The sequence below is a fragment of the Anguilla anguilla genome, chromosome 2 (assembly GCF_013347855.1).
Source record: "Anguilla anguilla isolate fAngAng1 chromosome 2, fAngAng1.pri, whole genome shotgun sequence".
In the NCBI taxonomy this organism is placed as follows: Eukaryota; Metazoa; Chordata; class Actinopteri; order Anguilliformes; family Anguillidae; genus Anguilla; species Anguilla anguilla.
The window spans coordinates 30,813,415-30,836,416 of NC_049202.1; the positions used below are offsets into that span (position 1 = coordinate 30,813,415).

General features: G+C 37.1%; 1 protein-coding gene across 2 annotated transcripts; it reads right to left on the reverse strand.

Moving 5' to 3' along the window:
- Positions 1-1,622: 1,622 nt before the first annotated feature.
- Positions 1,623-22,617, reverse strand: LOC118220728 (neuromedin-K receptor-like). Of its 2 annotated transcripts, none has more exons than XM_035404888.1 (5): positions 21,971-22,617; positions 13,446-13,640; positions 6,318-6,402; positions 3,385-3,581; positions 1,623-2,549 (listed from the first exon to the last, which is right to left on the reverse strand). In XM_035404888.1, exons 1-5 carry the CDS (start codon positions 22,369-22,371, stop codon positions 2,366-2,368), a joined length of 1,062 nt encoding a protein of 353 aa, XP_035260779.1. In that variant the 5' UTR covers positions 22,372-22,617; the 3' UTR covers positions 1,623-2,365. The 2 variants fall into 2 exon arrangements, with proteins under 2 accessions (XP_035260779.1, XP_035260778.1); XM_035404887.1 differs by having other exon boundaries at positions 6,318-6,468.
- Positions 22,618-23,002: the final 385 nt, after the last annotated feature.

Below are 23,002 nucleotides of genomic sequence, written 5' to 3' on the forward strand. Positions count from 1 at the left end.
TACCATTTGGTCTTCTATTATTCCTGTTAGCTTTCACCTCAACTGTAACCTGCTTAACCCATTTTATTTGCTGTTATAGATCCCTTGTAGAATTTTTGCTACATTCCATTCTTCTGCTACTTCATACCAGGCTGGCCAGTGGAGCATGGGCTCCCCTCTGTAGCTGGGTTCCTCTCAAGATTTCTTCCAATTGGGGAGTTTTTTCTTGTCACCATTTGAGGATTTTCTCCCCACTGGGAGTTTTTTTACCTTATGAACTTGCTATTAGGGGGATCAGGCCTGGTGTTTGCTCTGTTTGCTTTTTTTGCTCTGTTTCTTGCCTTCCTATTCTGTAAAGCGTCTTTGTGACAGTTCTCTGTAAAAAGCACAATACAAATAAAAATAAAACTGAATTTCAAGACACCATAATATTTGAGACAAATGGCTTCACTGGTGTTTCTGATTAGACAGGTGTGTTGTTCAATTGCTTATTTAGAACAAGAATAAGAGAGGATTCAGCATCTAGTCTTGATTCTAGGTTTTGATTATCTTTAGAGACTGTTACTGCCATTTGTCAGCATAAGGACCAGAGTTGTGCAATGAAAGTCAAGGAACTCATTATGAGGCTGAGAAATGTGAAACAAACAGATAAAATAAGAGACAAAATCAACTGATTGGAACATCATTAAGAAGAAAGAGAGCACTGATAAGCTCAGAAATCGCAAAGGGCCAAGTAGGCCAAGAAAGACCCCTACAGTTGATCACCAAAGAATTAATCATCTTAATGATGTTCCAAACAGTTGATTTTGGTAAGCCTAAGTTTTGGCGTATGTCTCTGTTTCTTTAATATTTCGCAGTCACATAATGGCCTCCTTGACATTCATTGGCACAACTCTGGTCCTCATGCTGACAAGTGCTAATAACAAACTCCAAAGCCTAGAATCAAGACTAGACACAGAAAGCTCTCTCATATTTGTAATAAAAAACAATGGGACACATCTGACTAGAACTTGACTGGCCTGCACAAAGCCCCAACCTCAACCCCATCCAGCACCTTTGTAATGTATGTGTGTGTGTGTGTGTGTGTGTGTGTGTGTGCACATTTTACTCATATTAACTAATACAATAACTAGCACTGTAGTTTAGATGGGAGGGGGCTTGGACTGGGGAGGGAGTTCTGTTCTTTCTCAGAAGCTCTCTAACCTTATTAACCATAGTAAAATGGAACAAGTGATTATTTGCAACTCTTCCTCAGATGACTGAGCATGTCAATGCAGGATGCGATCAGATTGTCAGCAAGAAAAGTCTGTCAACAACTACATAGAGAGGGATATTATAGTAGGGTTTTGTGCATAAAACCAACATTACAAAGACGAATGCACATTTGAGTTCAGTGGTTCAAAAACCGTAGGCACTGGTCTAGAGAGATGTGAAAAACGTGATGTGGTCAGATGAGTCATCCTTCACCATATTCTTGACAAGTGGACGAGTGCTTGACCCCTACAGTGAGAGGGTCCGGTGGCTGTGGGGGGCATTTTCCTGGCATTGTTTGGGTTCATTTGTCCCCTTAGAGGGAAGAGTCACTGCAAATCAACACAAAGTTATTCTGAGTGATCACCTTCATCCCATGATGAAACATTTCTATCCTGATGGGAGTGGTCTTTTCCAGGATGACAATGCCCCCATCCACAGGGCATGAGGGGTCACTGAATGGTTTTACGAGTACGAAAATGACGTGAATCATAAGCTATGGCCTTCGCAGTCACCAGATCTCCACCCAATTGAACACCTATGGGAGATTTTGGACCGACATGTTAGACAGCGCTCTTCATTACCATCATAAAAACAGCAAATAAGGAAATATCTTTGGGAAGAATGGTGTTCCATCCCTCCAGTAGAGTTCCAGAGACTTGTAGAATCTATGCCAAGGAGCATTGAAACCTCTTCTGACGGCTTGTGGTGGCCCAATACCTTACTAAGACACTTTATGTTGGTTTTTCCTTTAATTTGTCACCCCTCTGTATGTCCTGTTATATACATTTAAACCTTGGAATGATGCTTTAGTGTTTGAATTTAAAAGTGTAATCATCACAAAAACATTTTAAATATTGCAACAATAGGCTGAGAAAGAATTACAAAGTGTTGACAAATTAGTACTTGATATTGAGCTTGTATTTACAGTCATTCAATTGGACTCTCCCAAGTCGTTTCAAGCTTAGAAATATCTTTAATGAATAACAAACCTGGCACTCTACACTGAACCATCCAGTGCTACCCAAAGGTACTGTATTTAGTGAAAAAGCTGAAAGTAATCATAGAATTACTGATAACGACTTTCTCCAGCTCCTGTTCCCTTTCTGTGTTTTTGGAAAAGAAGCAGGTTGCTTCAGAATTTCATCAGCGTGGTGGTGGTGCTCCGCTCCGTGGAATCCCGCTGCATGGTGGTGGAGTCCATCTGAAAGCTACGTGTCATCCTGAAGGTCCTGGTGTGCTGCAGCTCCATCTTATCTTTCTCCGAGGCCTTGATAAAGGGACACCAGCGGAAGGCACGGCGGAATCCTGAACGGAATCTGTGAGCACGGCAGAGGTCAGGAGATGTCAACAGATTGGAAGAACTTTAAGATAGGGTTCCTAACTGTTCATGTTGACATATACAATAAATTCTGAGCCACCCAGTGCTCACCCAGTCTGGTGGGGTGCTAGTGCTACCCTGAAAGTATATGTTACAGAGGCTTTATTTATCAAACAGTTGTACATTTGTTCTTAGATTTGTTCTGCAGAAATATTTGCAAAACTATGTCATGTCTTATTGATCAAAACTGCACAAAGCAAGGAGCTCTCTGTGAATTTCAGTGGCAAATTCTTCTTGTAAATTACAAGTGCAAGCACATGCTTTAAATTCACATAAAAAGATTGCCCACACATTCCACCTGTCTATGCAATAACATAACAATGCAATGGATTAAAATACAAATAATAAACATGGGAATTTCTCAGAATGTTCGATTAGATATACAGTAGAAGTCAGACAAATTATTCAGAAAAAAGGATCATATAATCAGAGGATGGCTGAACATTTCAAATTGGCTCTCCTCTGTGAAAAAAGGAAAACTCAATATGAAATCGGTCACGGTTTAAGGGAAAATAACTCCTTGCAAATGCATGCAAAATCCTCCTACCAATTTTCCATCAAGCTAAGGCCAATTTCAGATGTGTGTTTCTTTTTTCAAAGAGAAGAGTCTATTATCACAATATGAGATATTTTTCTCTATTGGGCTGTTTGCAAATTTGACCTGAAGAGTTGGAACAACAGGTTGCCAGGTTGGCAATCACTCATTGCCTGATGGACATAATTCTCGAAGTTACCTCAATAAGATACGTATGAAGTGTAAACATTTCGACTACCTTTGGTTTAGGCAGTAGTAGATGAGGGGGTTGTACATGGTGGAGCTCATGGCCAGCCAGAAAATGGCCAGGTAGACTTGTTGGATATACTTCTGTTTGTAGATGTCTTTGTTGAAGCTGCCCAGAATGAAATACAAATGGAAGGGCAGCCAGCAGAGGGCAAAGGTCACTACAACTACAATCATCATCTTCACCACCTGGGACACAACACAGAAAAGAAACAATCATCATTTTCATAATCTGAGACAGAACAGGTAAAGACTAGTGCCTAACATCTTTGTCAATTCTTGTGGTAGAATACTTAAATTTTGAAAAAGAATGGATGGAAATGAAAATGCATAAGTAACATTTTTAGTCTCAATTTTGAAATAGAAGATCACATTTATCTGGGAGAATATCCTCACCTTCACATATGAAGTTGAAAATTAGTAGCCCAAGATTTAACCCTTTAAATGGTGTCCTAAATATACAAGTATGACTGCATAATTAGTAGAGAAAACAAGTTTAATCTACACTGGAAACAATTTTTAGCCAGGCTAAATTCATATTCTTTTGAGAGGGTCCCTTACTTCCGATATAAGGTTAAAGATTTGCGGGTCTGTCGATGATTAAACCATTTGAACGATGCCCTGAATGCTGGGAATAAAGAGCTAGAATCACCTGCTCCAATTTGAAGTGAAATAAGAAATGCAAATAAGCAGAATGTATATGAGTGTGTTGTGTTTGCAAAATATCATGAGACAACTCAAATGATGAGAAAGCAAACAGACACCCACTTTTAGCTATTGCTCATTTTTAACTCACCAAAACAGGGACTTATTGAAAATCAATGAGACTTCGTAGAGTCCGTTCTTCATATTCGACAGAGAGCATTCCGGACGTACAAAGGTCACTATGTCCTACCAACAAAAATATACATATCTGTATCCAGACAGAAAACTGGAAGTGGGTGTGGCTTAAAGTTGTGTAAATAAGTGAAATATCTCCCTCACACTAAAATGCTTAGAATGTGGAAATAATACCACCAACATATTTTTAGGTTTTCTCTGAAACTGAGACTTTGCATAAACTGAATAGAGCAGCTATATGAATTTGTTATGACCAAATTAAAAAATATTTGTCTTTACATTACATTACATTTTGTGTTTAGTTAAGAACATTTTAGTGCTTTTCTCAGTGTTCCTGTAATATACCTCGATACATTTTACCTCAACCTATAAACCGAACTGGCTACAATTTAGAAATGCAAACATTGAAATTGATTCAGTTGTGTCCTTTATTTCAAGAAAATAATTTTGAAATTCATGAAATTAGATTGCTGCTGGTGTACAAATCATTGATGCTGTATATGTCTGATGCCAGGGGAAGGGGAAGTCTCCCCATCACTCCAGACTGCACCCAGCTCATGTGCAGGAGCTTGTCTGCACAAAATAGAACTTGGGGAAATTAGAGTAAAAGCATAATAGCTGAGGATGCATTCCACCCAGGGAAGCTTTTCAATTCTTTATTTAATCCAAGCTTATGCAAATCAAACATACAGGTAAAGTGGGGCTTCAAGAAAGAGGGAAGAAAAAGTGTTAATAAACAAAAAACAGCAAAACATGTTAGCCTTACATTCTATAGTATTTTATTTCATTGGGAGTTAATAGCACACAGTAGTTCATAGTGAAAATAAAGAACAATTTTTAGAATTATAAAAACATTTTTTCAGTTTATAATTGACTTCAGTGTCCCTCAGTTCAGGGTGGTGGTGGGGTTCATGCTGTTCATGCTATGCAGTGCAGAGTAAAGATGAGTAACATATGTTTTGATTTATAAAAAACCTTTTGCCTATGCTTGCAACTTGACTGTTTGTTCACCTTAGTGTTATAAAAGCTTAGTATATGGCTATAACATATAGATAATTGTTAGGTAAATACTGATTTAAAAAGCAAATGTAAAAACCTGTTGTTAAATTGTAATATCATTGATGTTATTGTAAAACTATTACTTTAATGCTTTAATATATAAACAATAGCAGTGCCAGTGATTATAATGGTAAAAATCTGGGATTTTCGGCATTTTACACAGCTTCCTTGTTAAACTCAACCACTTCATGCCACGCCCAAAAGACCTGGTTTTATCCGAGTACAAATACAAATAATTTTGTTGGTTCAACAAATACAGATATATACACACACACACACACCGATATATATATATATATATATATATATATATATATATATATATATATATAGTACAAAACACAATGTGGGTAAGTAACGTTACACTGTCCGATGTGAAGAGAGGGGCCTATGTAACATTGTTTTCAAATCAATAACAAGGAAACAACTCAATTAAGTCCTCCAATATTTCTACAGAACCATCAGATACTCTAAAGGTAAACAGTAGAATATCAGCAGCTATGTCTGTGCACATCTATCATAACAATTGAATCACCTTTGAAATTATCTTTGTGCATATTAAAAATACAAAGTCACATCTTCAAACAATGTCTCCATTGAAGTTGTGAAGACACCAAGGAGATATTTAAGCACCGTTAAACTGTCCAATGTGATAAATCACAGCACACCAGTGGGACTAGTCAACAAGATCTGGTTTGATGTCTAGCTTTTGTACATAAAGGGAAAAAGGGGAACTGGCAACTCAGTACCATTTTCATTTCAATATTTCTATTTTTAACAGATGAAAAAGGTATCTAGTATGTGAGTTTGAGCTTCCGCAAAGGCACATTAAAACCTCAAAGATCCACAAGTAAGGATTGAGATTCCAATAACCCAAGAAAATCTCTTATTCTGTGAAGCATACTTAGCTTTTGGTGGCACCTCCCCATGACAGAAGACCTGGAAAACTGGAAATCTGAGTAGTGGTGTCATTGTAACACATTTAGTATTTGAGAATGTGTGCCATTACACGTGACGGCAGCTGACCTTGCGTTTGGCCTGTATCTGGTTCTGGTAGTGTTCGGAGGCCTCCCCAGGAATCTCACTGCCCCACAGCGCCTGACCCACAAGGCTGTAGGTCACCAACATCACCAACAGAGGGAGCAGGTAGATCAGGATGATCAAAGATATCTGGTACCTGAGACAATAATTCATATGACGGAATACTGTTGACTCATGAGAATTAAAAGAATATAGTTTTAAGATAAAACATAAAACAGCTCTTTCCACTGGGTAACATTTTTATCATAATTCTGGCTACAGTGCTTGATGGCAGTAGTAACTTTAACAAGAAGGAGACCTCAAAGTTGATCAGCATGTGCCAGATCAAATTTCATATAGATTTGGATTGTCACTGCCAACAATATAAATACATATACCACATATATTTAACTTGAAAACAATATTTTGAAAAAATACAGCAATTTTGGAAAGCACAATCCCAAGCAAATGAGAGAGCGGAATATGAAACACTATGTAACAAAAATGATTAATTAATTTTGATTTAGATTTTTTGCCCTTTTAGTGAGTTTGAGATAGCTTGGGTGGTGAGGGGTAAGGGGGTTGTGCGTGGGTGGCAGGTGGTGGGTGATCAGGTGAGGTTTGACAAATTTTCCAGAATGCTTGGTGTAACTTCTAACTCTTTGTGGGCAACTTGCAGCATTTATTTATCTATAAGGCATTTATTCTAGCAGCAACCCACAACCTGATGAAAACATACACAACACTTTTATAAACCCATATTTGCTACAGCTGGTTAATAGCATTAACCAGGATACTAACAACATACATGAACTGGCTAGTGACTACTTTGATCTGCTGAACAAGGCTTTAGAAAACCTGGCCGCTGGTGATGGAGAAATAACCCCAGCAGCATACACTTTTGTTTTTTTGAATGAAGTTTTATCTCATTTAAACCAGGAGCTCACTCTTGCTCACAGGCACGTACTGAGGCTTATCATACAAGATTGTGATTATGTCGTTATTTGCGCCAGCTATATGTACAGTTCATTGAAGGGGTACAAAGCTGTCACCAACATGGTTAGTCAATAATATAGACATATATTGTGTAGAAACCTGTGCAGATATTAGTCGGGTGAGGGGCCTCTGCACAGCTAAGTATACCTCTGGTTCGAGACCAAGCATGTTGGCTAGTTTTCCTGTAGCTGACAAGTCTGGCTCTGCTATATAAATTTTGTTTTCTATCTGACTGTATTAAAGTGCAACTTCTTCTGCATAATTTTTCATTTCAGGCAGTAGACTAGTAATACTCTTATAATATCCCTGCCTTATTTTATGATTGCGTCTGATTTTACTTTTATTATTGTATGTGACAAAGTGTCTTCATGTGTTATTGAGCCCCTAGTGTGTCCGTACTGTAAACCAACCTCCCATTCCCCATGCAGGTCAACAGGTCTGGCAAAATTAGTTGTGTGGCTTTAACTATTTTTGTTAGGGTGACCACTTTCAGGGTAACATAGGTATTTTACTCGGGAGAGTAACATAGAATCCTGTTTCTCCCACGTTGTGCAAAGGTGCTTCTGATTTTGTTTATATATCGACTACTTGATTTGATCCAGCAATTGAACTTACCAGGACAGCCAACCCATTTTACCGAAATTATGTTTTCCCCCTTTGCTTTTTCTCTGCCAATCTAATATTAACCTTGAATGCTTTGTCCTTAGCAATTCTAACCTTCTGTAATTCCGCCTCATAAAATGCATCCTTCTATGCTCTCTTCATCATAATCTTTGCTTTGTAGACAGTTAGAGATCTAGATACACGTTCAGACACTATAAAATATTAATCTACACATATCTGTTCATAGCCTTTAAAAAAATTTCCAGAGTTTTGAAATTCTGACAGTGTCACCCACCTCAAATTTACACATTTTCTTTTTAGGCTTTCTGGACCGAAGTCTTTATATGTTTTTAAAAACTTTACAAGGTTTACCCACATTGACTTCAATGAGCTTCATTTTAATAGTGCTATGATAACTGTTATTGTAAGATCAGCGTAGTGAACAGCCTTCATACACTTCTTATCATCCATCCTTACAGCTAATGCAATAATGACACACAATATAAAAAAACAAAGCTTTTACTTTCAAAGTATTGTACAATCACACAAAACTCCCCATGAATATAAAATGACACATGCTTACAATGGACAGGTGCTCAAGAGTTTTGAACCTTTCAAAGAACTGTTTCCACACAGAAATCAGAATGTTCAACGGTACAATCATCGAATGGAAGAGTGTTGTCAGACCAGCATCAATGTCCCAGAATTCTCTCAACATCACTGATCATTTTCTCACTCACAAGCCCCTGGTGTGTCTCATTTATCTCCCTTAGCGTCTCTTTGATGTGTAGTTCATCCTTGAGACCCAAAATCAGGACATTGATGGCTCCCTGAATTCGGACTGGAGCTGGTTTAAGCTCCAGCATACTGAGAGCTTTGGCTGTTAGGACAAAAGCAGTTTTTTGGTCAGTTTATCAAAGTTGTGCATGAAGTAGAAGGCCTCATAGTCATACAAACAGGGGTGGTGCCTCCAGTTGAGGTGGTTCACAGAACCGCTGACACAGTCATTTCTCAAATAATCCTCAATAATATGATCCAGACTGCAGGCTGTTAAGGATTTTATACCGGGACGGTGATGCAGCCATCCACTTCATCTGGCAACACGGGGAGGGAGTTGGGTAAGTGTGTTTGCAGCAGCATGGTGTATTGTGTGGCTCATCTGGTTGTCTACATCTGGTTGCTCTGCTGGTGAGCTGGTAATGTCCATTTTTATCAAATTTGCTGCACAAATCCTCCAGCCAATTTTTGTTGGGACCTTCAGTGGCTGCTAGCGCCTCAGCGGTCATATGATGGGCTGTAAACCACCTAATCTAAAAGCTTGAAAAGTGTAACCTTGCTGGTGTATTGGTCGTCAATGGTGAAACAACAACCGTACCAAAAGCCTTTCTCGTTACCTGTCTGCCAATCCTGGTGGAGTATCTGAAGGCGTACTCGTGGGATCCTGATGCGGGCTGCAAAGGCTTTTCTTGGGTGCTTTGGGTGTTCTGAGAGCCAACATTTTCATTAACTGCAGTATAAGTCGTGCAAAGGCAATTGCTGAGATATCTTGATCCACCATGATGAGGCACCCAAACCAATAGACTTTATACACATTCTGAAGTGTGGGAATAATCCCGTTAGCATGACCCAAATATCAAATATGGGATGTATGTGCATGTGTGTATGTGCGTTCCGCCCAACCCCACCTTCCATACTAAGACAGTAGCCACGTGTTCCTACACGTCTACACTATTGGCGCTTCTCCACAACCGTGCCGTGCCGGAATCCGTGCTCCCACTTTGTTTTGCTTTCTCAACTGCCACCTGACCTGTGCCGTGCCGCAAGTACCCGTGCCGATTTTAGCTACTGCTCTGGGGTAGGTACCAAAGGTACTATCCGTGCTGCAATTCAATACTGTAGACCGTTGATTGGTCAATGGAAATCGTCACAAATACGTCATCCCATGTTCAGTTTGTTCCCCGGCAGCAACTGACATTTTTAAATACCACAACAGCAAGAGAGAGTAATGTTAACTAGCAAATTCTACAGTCAATATCTGGGACTAAATATGGAATAAATATACAACCTTACCATTGGTTTTATGCGTAGAGATGTTCCTTTTGAGACTGAGTAGTCATATATTGTCTTGGACAATCCGTTTGTGAAATATATGCGCATTTGTGATGCCTGGGTATCTTTGTAAATAACAAGCTATGCGTAATACCACACGTGTTGTTTATGCCGTTGTTGCCCTTTTTAGTACAGTCTGGCTTGATTGACAATTCATTTATTCAGTAGGTGAGAGTATAAGCTTTCTAATGATGTATAGCATGTCTAATTTTGCTTTTGGAATATCGTTTTATAGGTTAGCGTAACTGAAAATTTTCTTATCATCGCATTCACTTACGTATTCTCTCTGTGAAGGCAGTAAAAGACATAAGACGTAATGTAAGTATTACTGCTCAAATATTTTGGTTATATATGTTATTTTTTAAAGTGTGACTTTAAATAGGTTAGTGGTATTATATAATGTGGATATTTCACACTGTAAAGTTAGCGATAGTAGTGTAATAGTTTTTGTGATGAATGCAACAGTGATGACGAGAGTGTTGGAACATTGCCAAAACGTGGTGGACGGTGAAAATTGTTTTCATATCGTCCCATCCCCATATAAGAAAACATACGAGAGTACAAAGTATAGAAATACATACAAGAGTTAATTATTGCACATTTAGGATGCTTTACTCCGCTTTACTCCTCCCATGACTCCTCCTACCTTCACGGGTCTGTTGTGTAATGGGTAGGATACGAATGCTTGCTGTCCTGTACCGTGTCGTGCTGGTCAATGGAGAAGCGCCATATGTGTCAATCCAAGCTATAACTAAAAAGTATAGTTTTTAAATATGCTTTTTACGAACACCTGTGTAATTAATCAATACAGTTTTTAAACCACACAAAATGTTTGCAGTCTGCAGACACCAAGAAACAACATATGATGCTTAATGTGTACAATTTTCACTTTAAACCTTTTTTAAAGGCTAAAAAATATAAGTAACCTTACAAATATTTTTTTTGTTTAGACTCAAATGTTGGTGCTTTCCTTGTTTAAACAAATTCAAGCACAAACCTAGTTTAGGCCAATACCCTGTCGGCTATTCGGCTGGCAAATTTTAAAAACAGTGTTCACAGGGCTATCGTACTATAAAACAACCAGGTATTACAGCCCTTCAGGGACTCACAAACTATGTGTCACTAACTGTATTGATGACATTCTTTAGTGAACTACTTTTTCTTTCTTAAATCTTACAGTATGCCATTTTAACTTATCTCATACTGAATTAAAAGTGTATTTAACACCCTTGATCATTTCTCAATAATCCCCATTTTTGCATGCTTCGTTGCTTTTATCATACATTTTTCTTCACAAAACTTCACAAATTGAACTTTTCCCTGTTTTCAATTGTTTTGTGATTCCTTGATTTTAGAACTATACTAATTCACATCGTGTCATTGCACCCCTTCATTATTTGCTTATTTGGAACATTTAAATCGTGACCCTATTAGTGTGTTAACACTTTGCATGCATTCTTTAACCTTAAGCTAATGTACAAGCCAACATTTTAAAACTTTCATTTACTTACACATTCTCTCATATTTCCCAATTTGCTGCTAAATAATAAATGCCTTATTTATAAATTTTACAAGTTGCTCAAACACTTTCTTCCCACGAAGAGTTTAGTAACACCAAGCATTCTGGACATTTTTTTTAAACCTCACCCCATCACCCACTACCTGTCTCCCACACACAACCCCCTTATCCCCCACCACCCAAACTATCTCAACTACAGCCCGACCGATGCCAGATTTTTGGGTCCGATGCCGATCCCGATTTTGGAGAGTCCTAGCCCACCGATAACCGATGTTTTGACCGATATTTTGTCAAAAAGTGCAACATTTTCAAATCAATTTGAAAAACTTATATTTTATTAAAGTTTCTATATTTAAGAACATTTAACTTATAAGCAAACAAATAAAAATAAAAATAAACACACAAAGAACTTTTTAGATTAAAAAATGTAAAAGATGATATTAAATGAAATATGTATATATTAACACCATCTTTAAGTGTGTGAAATCAAAATAACTCCACACCTTGCTTTTACTCCTTTCTTTTCCAGCCATCTATAAAAAATTAATTAAAAAAAAATCAGTTTTCCAGTTTCAAACATGTATTTTTATAAATATTATTATTATTGTTGTTGTTATTAATTTGTTATTATTATTTCTTAGTATCTATTCTCAGTAAATTCATTATATTTTCTTATTTTATTCCTACTACATGATTTCAAAGAGTAAGACTTTACCTAGCGAGCTTTCCTGTCCATAAGAATTGGGTGGTGAAAATAACTACGTTCTGACGCGTGACTAGATGACACACTCACTCGCAATAACGCATTAGCTATTGACACAGCCTCATTATTTCTTATTATATATTCTCAGTAAATGAATTATATTTTCTTATTTTATTTCTACTACATGATCTCAAAGAGTAAGACATTATCTAGTGGAGCTAATGAGTGAATCAAGTGTAACCTTAGATGAAATTAAATTGACTGGATGAAATACGTGAAAAAAACTACAATGCGCTTTCGTGCAGGTTACCCGCGCTACCTGTTGGTTGATTCACTTCTGCAACAGCAATCCTTCTCTCATGTGATCACGACAGAGCTAGATAACATGGCTTAAAATGATCCACGTTAGAAGTGTTTTATCAGCGTTTTTACTGTCTGGTTATCTTGCTACGATGCCGCGTGACTAGATGACACACTCGCTTGCAATAACGCGTTGGCTATCGACACAGCATCATATAGTAGCTAATATCATCTCAGATAAAAAAACAAATGTGTGATGCATTCAATCACCATTTTATTTTGGCTGGTTATTTATTTGAGAATACAGCGATGTCCTCTGGAAATGTAGATCCTACGCTGCTTATGTGCTCACTGCCACTTCATAAAGGCTTGCTAGCCAGCTAAACGCATTTAATTAAAAACTTTCACTAAATATACATACCTTTATTGTGGCAATCGAATCTGTGCAGACAAGTCTTGCAGTGGAGAATATTGGATGAGGCACCAGTGACAAACGTCTTATTACAGAAGTAGCGCGTCAGCTTCTGCAGTTCACACTTGTATTAGAGCTCCCTCTACTGGATAATTCTAAATAGCAATTACAACGTTCGAACAGACAAGTACAGATAAATAATCAATGTTTTTTTTTGTTTATTATACTTATTTAAAAATCGGGACACATCGGCTGCATAACTGCCGATCCCGATGTCGTCAAATAATGGCCGATATATCGGCCATACCGATATATCGGTCGGGCTCTAATCTCAACCACCCAAAAAGTGCAAAAAGGTCAACATTAATTGATTAACTGATGTTGTATCATAGTGTATCATATTCCTCTCTCTGACATGCACACAAATTAAATAAAAATGCACATTTCAAATGACAATGTATTGAATTGGTTGTTTAAATTAGGGGAACTCACGAGAGTTGATGCTTTCCCCCAAAGTCTCCAGGCCAGTCCACTGTGCAAACAGTGCGAGGAGAGTAAAAGTCCGTTTTAGAGTAGAAACATTGCGGAAAGGCCAGGGAGAAAGCCACAATCCAGATCACTCCAATGACTACATTTGTTGAGGTGGACGAGAGTCTTGGCTTTAATGGATAAATGATGGCCATGTACCTGTGAAAAAAGACAATATTTAAAACATAGAAAATAACTAATATTTATAGCTAATTGAATTGCAGCATGTACATTACATTTTATGTTGCTCTTAGTCATGTGTTGCATGTACCTCAACAGTTCAGCCACCTACAAAATTTCATTCAAACATGAAAATCCTATAATGAGTACTCAACGTTACGCTCATGAATTATACTTATACTTATACTGACATTAGAACAAAGAAAAAATGTTTATTATCCTACAAAAATATATAATTGTGAATGTGAATTGTAATTACATATTACAGTTTTGTGGAAGCCAGAAAGAATAATAAATATACTGGCAGAGATGTACAATTACGAGAGCAATTGATTCAAAATTAGTAAAAATATCAGACTATTTTGAAAACAGTTCAGCATTGCATTGTTGGGTATCTAGTTTTAAAACGCCCAATCACATCAGAACTCGTTGCCGCAACCTCTGCTATTGATTTGGGAGAGCACAGACATGCTTTGTGTTCTCCTCCAAAGCATGTGATGTCAGCCGCTGCTTCTAACCACATCACAATTTGAAAGTCAGGCTTGCACAAACATGAGTCAGAGAAAGATTTCACATGAAGCTTATCTGGCAGACAAATGGGCACTCGGCTACCGGTGGTGGTCACCAGTGCACAATGAGATGCTAACATCCCCATCGACTGAAACTTCCTATCCCTGAACAACGCTAGAGCCAACCGCGCAGTGCTCTGTGGGATTGCCGTCACAGTTGTCACTGGCACAGTCTGGATTCAAAATCAAACCGTGGGGCCCATCCATGCACTGAAATGGCATTAAGAGTTACAAATCAACCCTGGGAAAGTACATTTTGATGGTTCATACAATATTACATTGTTCTGAAGTGTCTTGCTGTGGTTGAACTTTTTATCACCCCATGCCTGTTTCTCTCTCTTTCCTCTCCAAACAGCAAAGGGAACACCTTATGCACTTAAAAAACATGCTGGGGCCCCCATAGATAAATAATAGGACCACTACAAACTGCCCCATATTGTGACTCTGTGACATTCAATAAAGACATGTTAAGTTATTTCTTACTCCAGCAAGCTTTTTGGTCAAATATGGTGGGGTGTCTTTGATGTTATGAGGTTGTTTTCAATCTACTTTTGTTTTGGCCGATAGAATCATGAACTCCAGCAAGCATAAATACATTTTGGCAAAAAGTTTAGCCAAGAGGGTTAAACTTGGAAGGAAATGGACCATTAAGCATGACAATGGGCTTCATTCACAAAATATGTGTACAGTCTGATGTGATCAGAAACTGTGTAATAATGTTTCCACAAACATGTAGGCATTTGTCATTTTCCATCTAAATTCCTATAATGTAATATACTAAAATATGCTAAAATGTATATTCTCTAAAATCTACATTGGTCAGACTAAAAGAGCTCTCATCTCTACCATCTGCACTAAGAATATGGACTATACAAACATGCAGTATTAGGCTGCATCTAATTACGGTTAGGTTTCTTCACTAAAATTTTGTGCTATTGAAAAAGCTACTGTGTGATCCAGAGGCGGGGATATCATAAAGAAATTGCTCCGTAGAGAGGCATTTTAGATACACATTCTTAATAGTATGGAACCTAATGGCCTAAATGGGCCCCTCAACCTTTCATGCTTTTCGTAATTCTTAAGCTTTGTTAGTGTTTACTTTTGACTCGCATTGGCTATCTGTTTGTTCATTTTATTTATTTTCCCCATTGTTTAAATTTTCATTTGTTGTTTTTTGCATCTACCCCATTTATAGTATCACTGAATGTCATATGTTACTGCAATTATTCTCTGTATGTGATAACCTGGGCGGAATTTTTAGTCTTCACACATGAATGCCGTGCACTGTGTAACTGATGGGAAAGTATTTATTTTCCTCTCTGTGTGGCCCTTGCAGTGTGTTTTTTGTCTCTGAGGAAGACGTTGTAGACATCAAAATGTAAGTCGACCCTGTTCATTAAACAGTGGCTTTTGCCATAAGCAAAGTGTGCTCCAGTGTTCCTTATTTCAGGCCAGTCCCCCTGAAGTGTCCGGTTAAGGAGTTGTTCTCTATTAACAAAAAATGTTTATCAATACAATTATAGGCAGTAATAGGCTATAGATTTTAACTACATTAACAATCCATCCATTCATTATCTATACCTGCTTATCATAGCGTGCATTGGGTAAGAGGCAGGATTCCACCTGAGACAGGTCTCCAATCTATCACAGGGCTCATTTGAAATGATTTGCCTGATACAATATTCTATACACACAAAACCTCCCTACTTACCTTAATGCATGTAATCATTTTGCATCTTCACATTTAAATAAGGTCTTTTATTTACATTTAAGTGATACAAATAAGAAGTAGGCCTGGCCTACCACACCACTGACAATACAAAAATGGTCAGTGGCATATTATCGGAGTGTTTCTTCCCCCTTACAAACATTTCATGGCTTTTCCCTTTCTCCCCCTACGCTATTAACTGCTTTGATATACATGGATTAAATATAATCTGAATCTAAATGCATATTTTGAAGGATCCACGCCATGGCGATTCATTTGCAGAAAATAAAATCAACAAGACTGGTAGGCTGTTGAGACGTCTCCAAATACAGTTGACAGTCAAGTCAAATCAAATCACGGCAGAGATCCAAAGAATTCTAGTCAGCCAGCACGCATTAAACTATACATAGTACAGTAAATTGAAAAGACCAAAATCGCATCGCTACCTGAGCCAGATGCAAAGTTTGGAATCCTCCGAATGACAAGTGGAGATTTTCCACCCCAGAATGGCCACTGCAACAGATGTTAAGCACTCACTTTCTATCTCCTGACTCTGCCTCTTACTCTCACTCCAACTCTAACTCTTGCTCCAACATCTAGTATAAACCCTTCCCAGAAGAGTGGAGGTTGTTATAGCAGCAAAGTGTGGACCAACTCCATATAAATGGCCATGCATTTGGAGATGATGGGCAGTGTTCCTTCAGTAAATTGTTCCTTCAGTGTTCCGTCATTAAATTTGGCACATGCAATTCAGTCAACCCCAAGTTTTGTATTCAATCACACAAACCTCTTTAAGAAAAAATACAAAAAAAAAATACAAGAAATAAGAAAATAGTGGTGCATTGGCTGGAGGCAGGTGTTAGGCCTTTCCTGTTGCAAAATTACCTTTCCCCAAATTTACATCCATCCAATTACTATAACATAGTCAAAGTAAGACATTTAATTTATTGAGTAGAGGAATATCATATACAATCAATATCATATTCAATTTATGCTAAATTTAATGAAGCTCATTTCATTTCCATATAGCATTAAAGAAAAGAATGCAATGAGTAAATGATGTTTGATGCTGCAACAGAACACCTTAGGCATGAAATGTATTATTATTATTATTATTATTAATAATAATAATAATAATAATAATAATAATTTATTTTTTTTCTTGGCATGGAACTGAAAACAACAGTGTATAAAATTTTTAAAAAATCAATATAAAGATTAAACATTGTTTAAAAAATAATGGCAACTACCATAATAGGAAAAACATACATAAGCAAATCATCTACAGTGCAAAGTATTCGGAGAGTGACACAATTATTATTATTTTTTTGTTCTTTTTGCTCTGTACTCCTACACATTGGATTTGAAATGAAACAATTAACCTGAGGGTATTTGTGGACCAGTTACTTTTGGTCCCCTAAAATCCGGGAACTATGTATAAAAAGGGCCGCACTGTAATTCAAACGCAGATCACACAATATGGAAGTAAATACCCTCAAATTCAAGCTGACAGTTTGCACTTGAACCTCCCATTCATTTTTTTTTCCATTTCACATTCAATGTGTTAACATACAGAGCCAAAACAACAAAAATTATGTTACTGTTCAAATATCTACAGACTGCAGTGTATGCTGTTTTGGCATCTTTTTATACATGTATAAATCACCTCCAAATCAACAACCTCACTTTCGTGGATCCTGTTACAGGTATGTCGTCCACAAAATGCCTTACTGCAAGGAAATTAAATCATTTACAAAACTGCATGAGTATTAAAATCTCTCATGGCTCTAGTTCCTGACCAGCTTTAGTTCTCAGCCTGTTCCTTTGATTTACGTTTCGCGTCTCGTGTCTCCTAATTGTAAGTCTATACTTGATTTTTCACATTACGGACATGTCTGCTCCTTTTCAGTGATTGTCTGGATGTGTCTCTCTGCGTATTTTAGGTCCCAGTTTTCTTCAGTTCAATGCTCGGTCTTTGTGCTCCCTCGTTTCTAATTATACTAGTATTCTACCTCCTGTTGCATTATTGCTTCTATTTTTTTCTGTTTAAGACTTCAGTATAGACTTATTATTTTACTTACCTCTGCTTCTGTGTTGATCTCTACTCCTGGGTCCTATTCCTTTTGTGAGCCCTAACAGGAATCTCTATATAAACATTTGTGCTGTGAAGCAGTGGTAAGTTAGAACATTAGGCTAGATTTGTAATGAACACTGGTACAGTTCCCCTCATTTCAGTCATTTTTATGTAACTGAATGAAACCAGTGAAACTTGTTTGTAGGTATGGGCACAAGTACTCAAGGATTTGAGTGCTCGAAAGACAGGCTGCTTGAGCACTATACAGTACTCTGTACTCTGGGGAGAGGGATTACTTGAAAATAAATTCACATGAATTAACATGTTTAGTTTCATTCTTTATTTTTACATGGCCACAGGAGTTTTTTTTTATGGCTAAGAATGTTAGTTTCAGAAATCCTTGCACTACAGTCTGTAGCTATTTCAGCAGATGTTGTGACTGTAGAGTTTTCAACACTGACAGCCTCATAAAGGATAGAAACCCGATCAACACTCTGATCTTTGTAAGTGATTCTAAGCTGTCTTGAGTGTTCAGTTGCTTTTAAAATTACGCCAAAATATTTAAAATTGTATATCATATTAAAAATCCCATGTAAGGATATTGACGTCTACAATATGTTTATTTATGGTTTAATATTTTAATTACTCATACTGATTTGCAAAAATGTTCAATTGTCCTGTTTTTTGTTAATTTTTTGTTTTTATTGCCTACTATAATAACTTAAATACAATACAAACATTGCTTAACACTGCCTTACGGTGCGGTATAAGCCTATAGTATATACAGTACAATATATGCCTAACAATATAGGCTATATAATTAAAGCTGGGTGTTTGTCATGGAAAATATTGGCTTAAGTCACAGTGCAGTCGTGGTAACTGAAACTGGAAAAAAGTGGCAGTGTTTTAAAAAACACTCATTTACTAAATTAATAGATCTCATGCGTGAAACAACTGAAATAATGTGCAACTACAGCAACAGTTACAAATGCATGAAGTTTTTAAAAAATAAAAATTTAATCAGTGGGCAGTCGACACCATAGGAACAAATACCAGTAAAATACTTTTCTTTCTCATGTCAGAATAACCCTGCCATAATTAAAATGAGAAAAATAAAAGCAATGTTCAGGCTTGCATCTTGTGACATGACTCAAATGAAAATGCAGTCCTTGATTTGCTTTTGCTTTTTCACTCGCCATGGCTGAGTTTTACAGCAAAGTCAGTAGGGATGAGTGAGTTTGATTGTTACAATGTTACGGCCTAATATTTTTTGATGAGAAAATGTTGCTTGCTGATTAAGTGTTTTCATTTTTACGACTAGCTGTAATGGCATGAATGTTCAATTTTAATCTTAAAATTAATGTGTGAACCATGTGTGTTGCCATTTGTCACTGAGGGAAAAAGCATAGGCAAATCCCAAAATGTAAGGGCTATGTAGCTATGTAGCTCCTTCTCCACTACACTATACCACAGCCAACTTCAATTTGACTGTTGACTTCTTGGTCACCAGCAACAGGAGACGCTGCATAGATTATCAATTGCAGTGTATACTAATGGGCCAATTGCTGTGATACTGAATATTATCACCTTTCAATGTGTTTAAGCCCATCTAAATTGTTTACATTCATTAACAGCCTGCTGTGACTCAACACAATCAAATGCATGTATGAAATATGAAATCAATGGTATTAAGTGCTTATTACATATTTCATAAATAGATTAAATGCACTTTATGTACACTTATACACAATAAAACATTCATACCATTCATGCCAAATGTATTTTTCAAATGAAAAACCTTCATTGTTTTTTTAATTATTTTTTTAAATACAATATTATCAAGTTCACCAGGTTTTACTTCAAAGCATAATCATTTCACATACTCATATTGGCACACAAGGTCTAATAATATAAAAATAAACATACACTGATGAATTAAATTCTCTTTGCAGATGCCTTTTTCCCTTAGTTCCTGCATTGAAAATGTGTGCACTACAGATTAGCCTTTGTCTGGAAAAAATGGTGAAATCACAGTTTTTAACTCCTTATCAGGTAAACATAAATACTACACAATACTGCTCATTTCAGTGAGGCTTTCATTATGCTATACAATGACCCTTTTGTGGAGAAAGTCCCTTATGCATCACAGGGACAGTTTCAAATTCAAACTGATTGGATATTTAGTTAAATGGACTGACACTATTTTTTCTGTTTTTGCTTTTTTTTCAGGAATGGACTTCAAGTAGTGTTCACTGCCTTTTAAATGGATTCAAAATGTTAAAACGATTATGGCAAAGGTAATAACCTTACAAATCTGGGACTCATTTTAATTTTGTGGTCAGAAAGCCTTTTTTTTTGGCTGATTCTGCTTTGGATCACTGTCTTCCTGAAAAAGCCTTTTGTGATCAATGGGAGTTTGCTGGTCGGGAAGACCAGGTTGTTGGCCAACATGTCTTGGTATTTTCTAAAACTTATCTCATGATTCTACTGACCTTAACCGGAGCCATAGGACCCTTGCAAAACAAACCATAACATCAAATATTCACCATCATACCATAAGTATGTCTTTTTTTTAAATTTATTTTTATTTTACATAAGGGGCTTCTTCCATCACTTAACACACCACTTGTGTATGTGTGTGTGTGCGGCGCGCGCATGTGCGTGTGTACGTGTGTGCGCGCGTGTATTTGCGTTTGTGACTATCTGAATATGTACAGATCACTCATTCATTACTGACTGGTTAGTGGTTACATATGTGATCATCAACAAAATCGTTTCATCTTTCTTTGTGATGGAATGTGAATGTTTTTTAAATAACGTTTATTGTGTGTTGTACTCAAATGATGGCGTGACACACAGTTAACGCATGGATTTACCTCTACGTGTGCTCTAACATGTAGTACTATTTCATACGTGTGAAATGAACGTGTATTTTACGCGACGAAATTCAATAAACACAAAAGAAAAATTGTACTCTTGATATTGAATTGATTTCACAAATTAGACAACATCATCTAACATGACAAGAAAAACGGAACGTTAAGCCTACAAAAAAATTCAGAGAAAGGTTTTGAATTTGCGAATTATTTTTTCCTGGTCAGTGAAATCATGCTCGTCCGACCTGCGGTAAAAAAGGAAAAATCTACATAGATCAATAGATGGCAGTATGGTATCGTATTTTTCGCACGGATTACGGATGAAACACACCTGTAAGAATACAATCATGTTTACAAAAGACAATCTATCCAACCATAGTTGTAAAAATCCCTTTGGTTTAACACAAATTAATAGCTTCAATGAAACGGAAATCGGCTCATTCTCGATAATGTTTGCTTAATCATTCACGTAATGGCTAAAGCAGAGGAAAACGTTTTTATATGCCGAATATGTTTCTGTGGTCCATTCATTTCTGACCTATAAACGCTCACTAAACGATAAAAAAGGAACACTGGACAGGAAGTCTGAAGTCATCCAACATCCATTTCCCATGTTTACAAAACATAGCCTAAATAAAATAACTAGGTTGTAAAGTTGTCAAAATTACATAAATGGACATTTAAATACAAATACTTTAAAAACTAGCAAAAATCAGAAACAACTAATATATCAAGATGCGTAATCCACATGAGCAAAGAATCAATGCATAAAAACGTGTAAAAAGTAATAGCTCGCCTTTAATAGTAGGCTATATATACAATTATGGTTTAAGGTAGACACCTGTATTTGTACACATCTTAGTTTACCATTTTATCAACCATTGAAAATGTCGCCTACATATCACATTCATCGAGGTCTCATATTCCAATCAAGTATCCAAATAACAATTGCTTCTACTTTCGCGCATATATTTCCACGGACACTATTGATGTTATGCTGATAACCATATTTCAATTTATATTAGGCTACAATATAATTAAGCTAGATCTATTTCAGCAAATTGAAATTTCATTTGTCTTACCTATCAACGGCGATTGCTGTCATCGAATATATACTTGAGAACATAGCTGTGATGGGAAAGAAATTTTGGAACCGACAGTATCCTAATCCAAAGTACCAGTCGTTGTGCAAGGCGTAGACGAAGTTGAAAACGGTATTGAAAGCTGCCATTGACACATCGGAAAACGCTAGGTTTACAATGAAGTAATTGGTAACTGTTCTCATTCTGCGGTGCGCAAGAATTATCCAAATGACAGTTACATTGCCAGTGACTGACACGACTACAATCAGTGCGTATGCAATCGCCCAGAGAGCTACTTGCCAGCCGGGTTGTTCGAAAACGTTAGTGCTGGTTTCATTCCTATCATCTGCGTCTTCAGATGAAAGATTCGAAGACAGCCGAGGTTCCGAAGTTGCATCCATTCTTATCCAGATCTCTCTGATTTTTCTAGAAATTACACTTGAGCGGAATTCATTTAATGCACACACACTGGGCTCATTTTGACTTTCTGATGCACTTTTTAGAGCAGATCCCTAAATTTTGTGAAGGAGAACATACTTCACTGAGCACTGAAAACATGAGAACGCGTTTAGAATTGCCTTTTCCCTTTCTGAGAACTAATCTTAGTAAGTTGGAGGCACGCGCTCATAGAGCTGTGTCACAACCAATGTTTCATGTTGATGAGTGATGGAATTCAAGTCGTAGAGCGTACATAGGAACTGGAGAGGGTAGGAGGGGCCAGTCAGTGAAGCCTAGGAAGTATCGGGAAACGGCCTCTACTGCGCATGCTGACAGCTGTTGAGGGCAAAATAGCTACCAATTTAATTCAATGTAGAAAGCCAAGCTTTCTTTTGATAACCAAAGAAAAACCTATCGTTCGATTTTTTGTGATCATAAATTTCATTATGTGTAGAAGTTTGTGGAACAATATTTTTTGTCTAGAGGTTTTGTGAAAATATTCAGTTTTAATACCTTTTTATAATAGAAATTCAATGGAGCCCAGTCTGCAATCCCTTGTCTATATCTATACCCCTGTAGCTCAGTGGCTCAGAA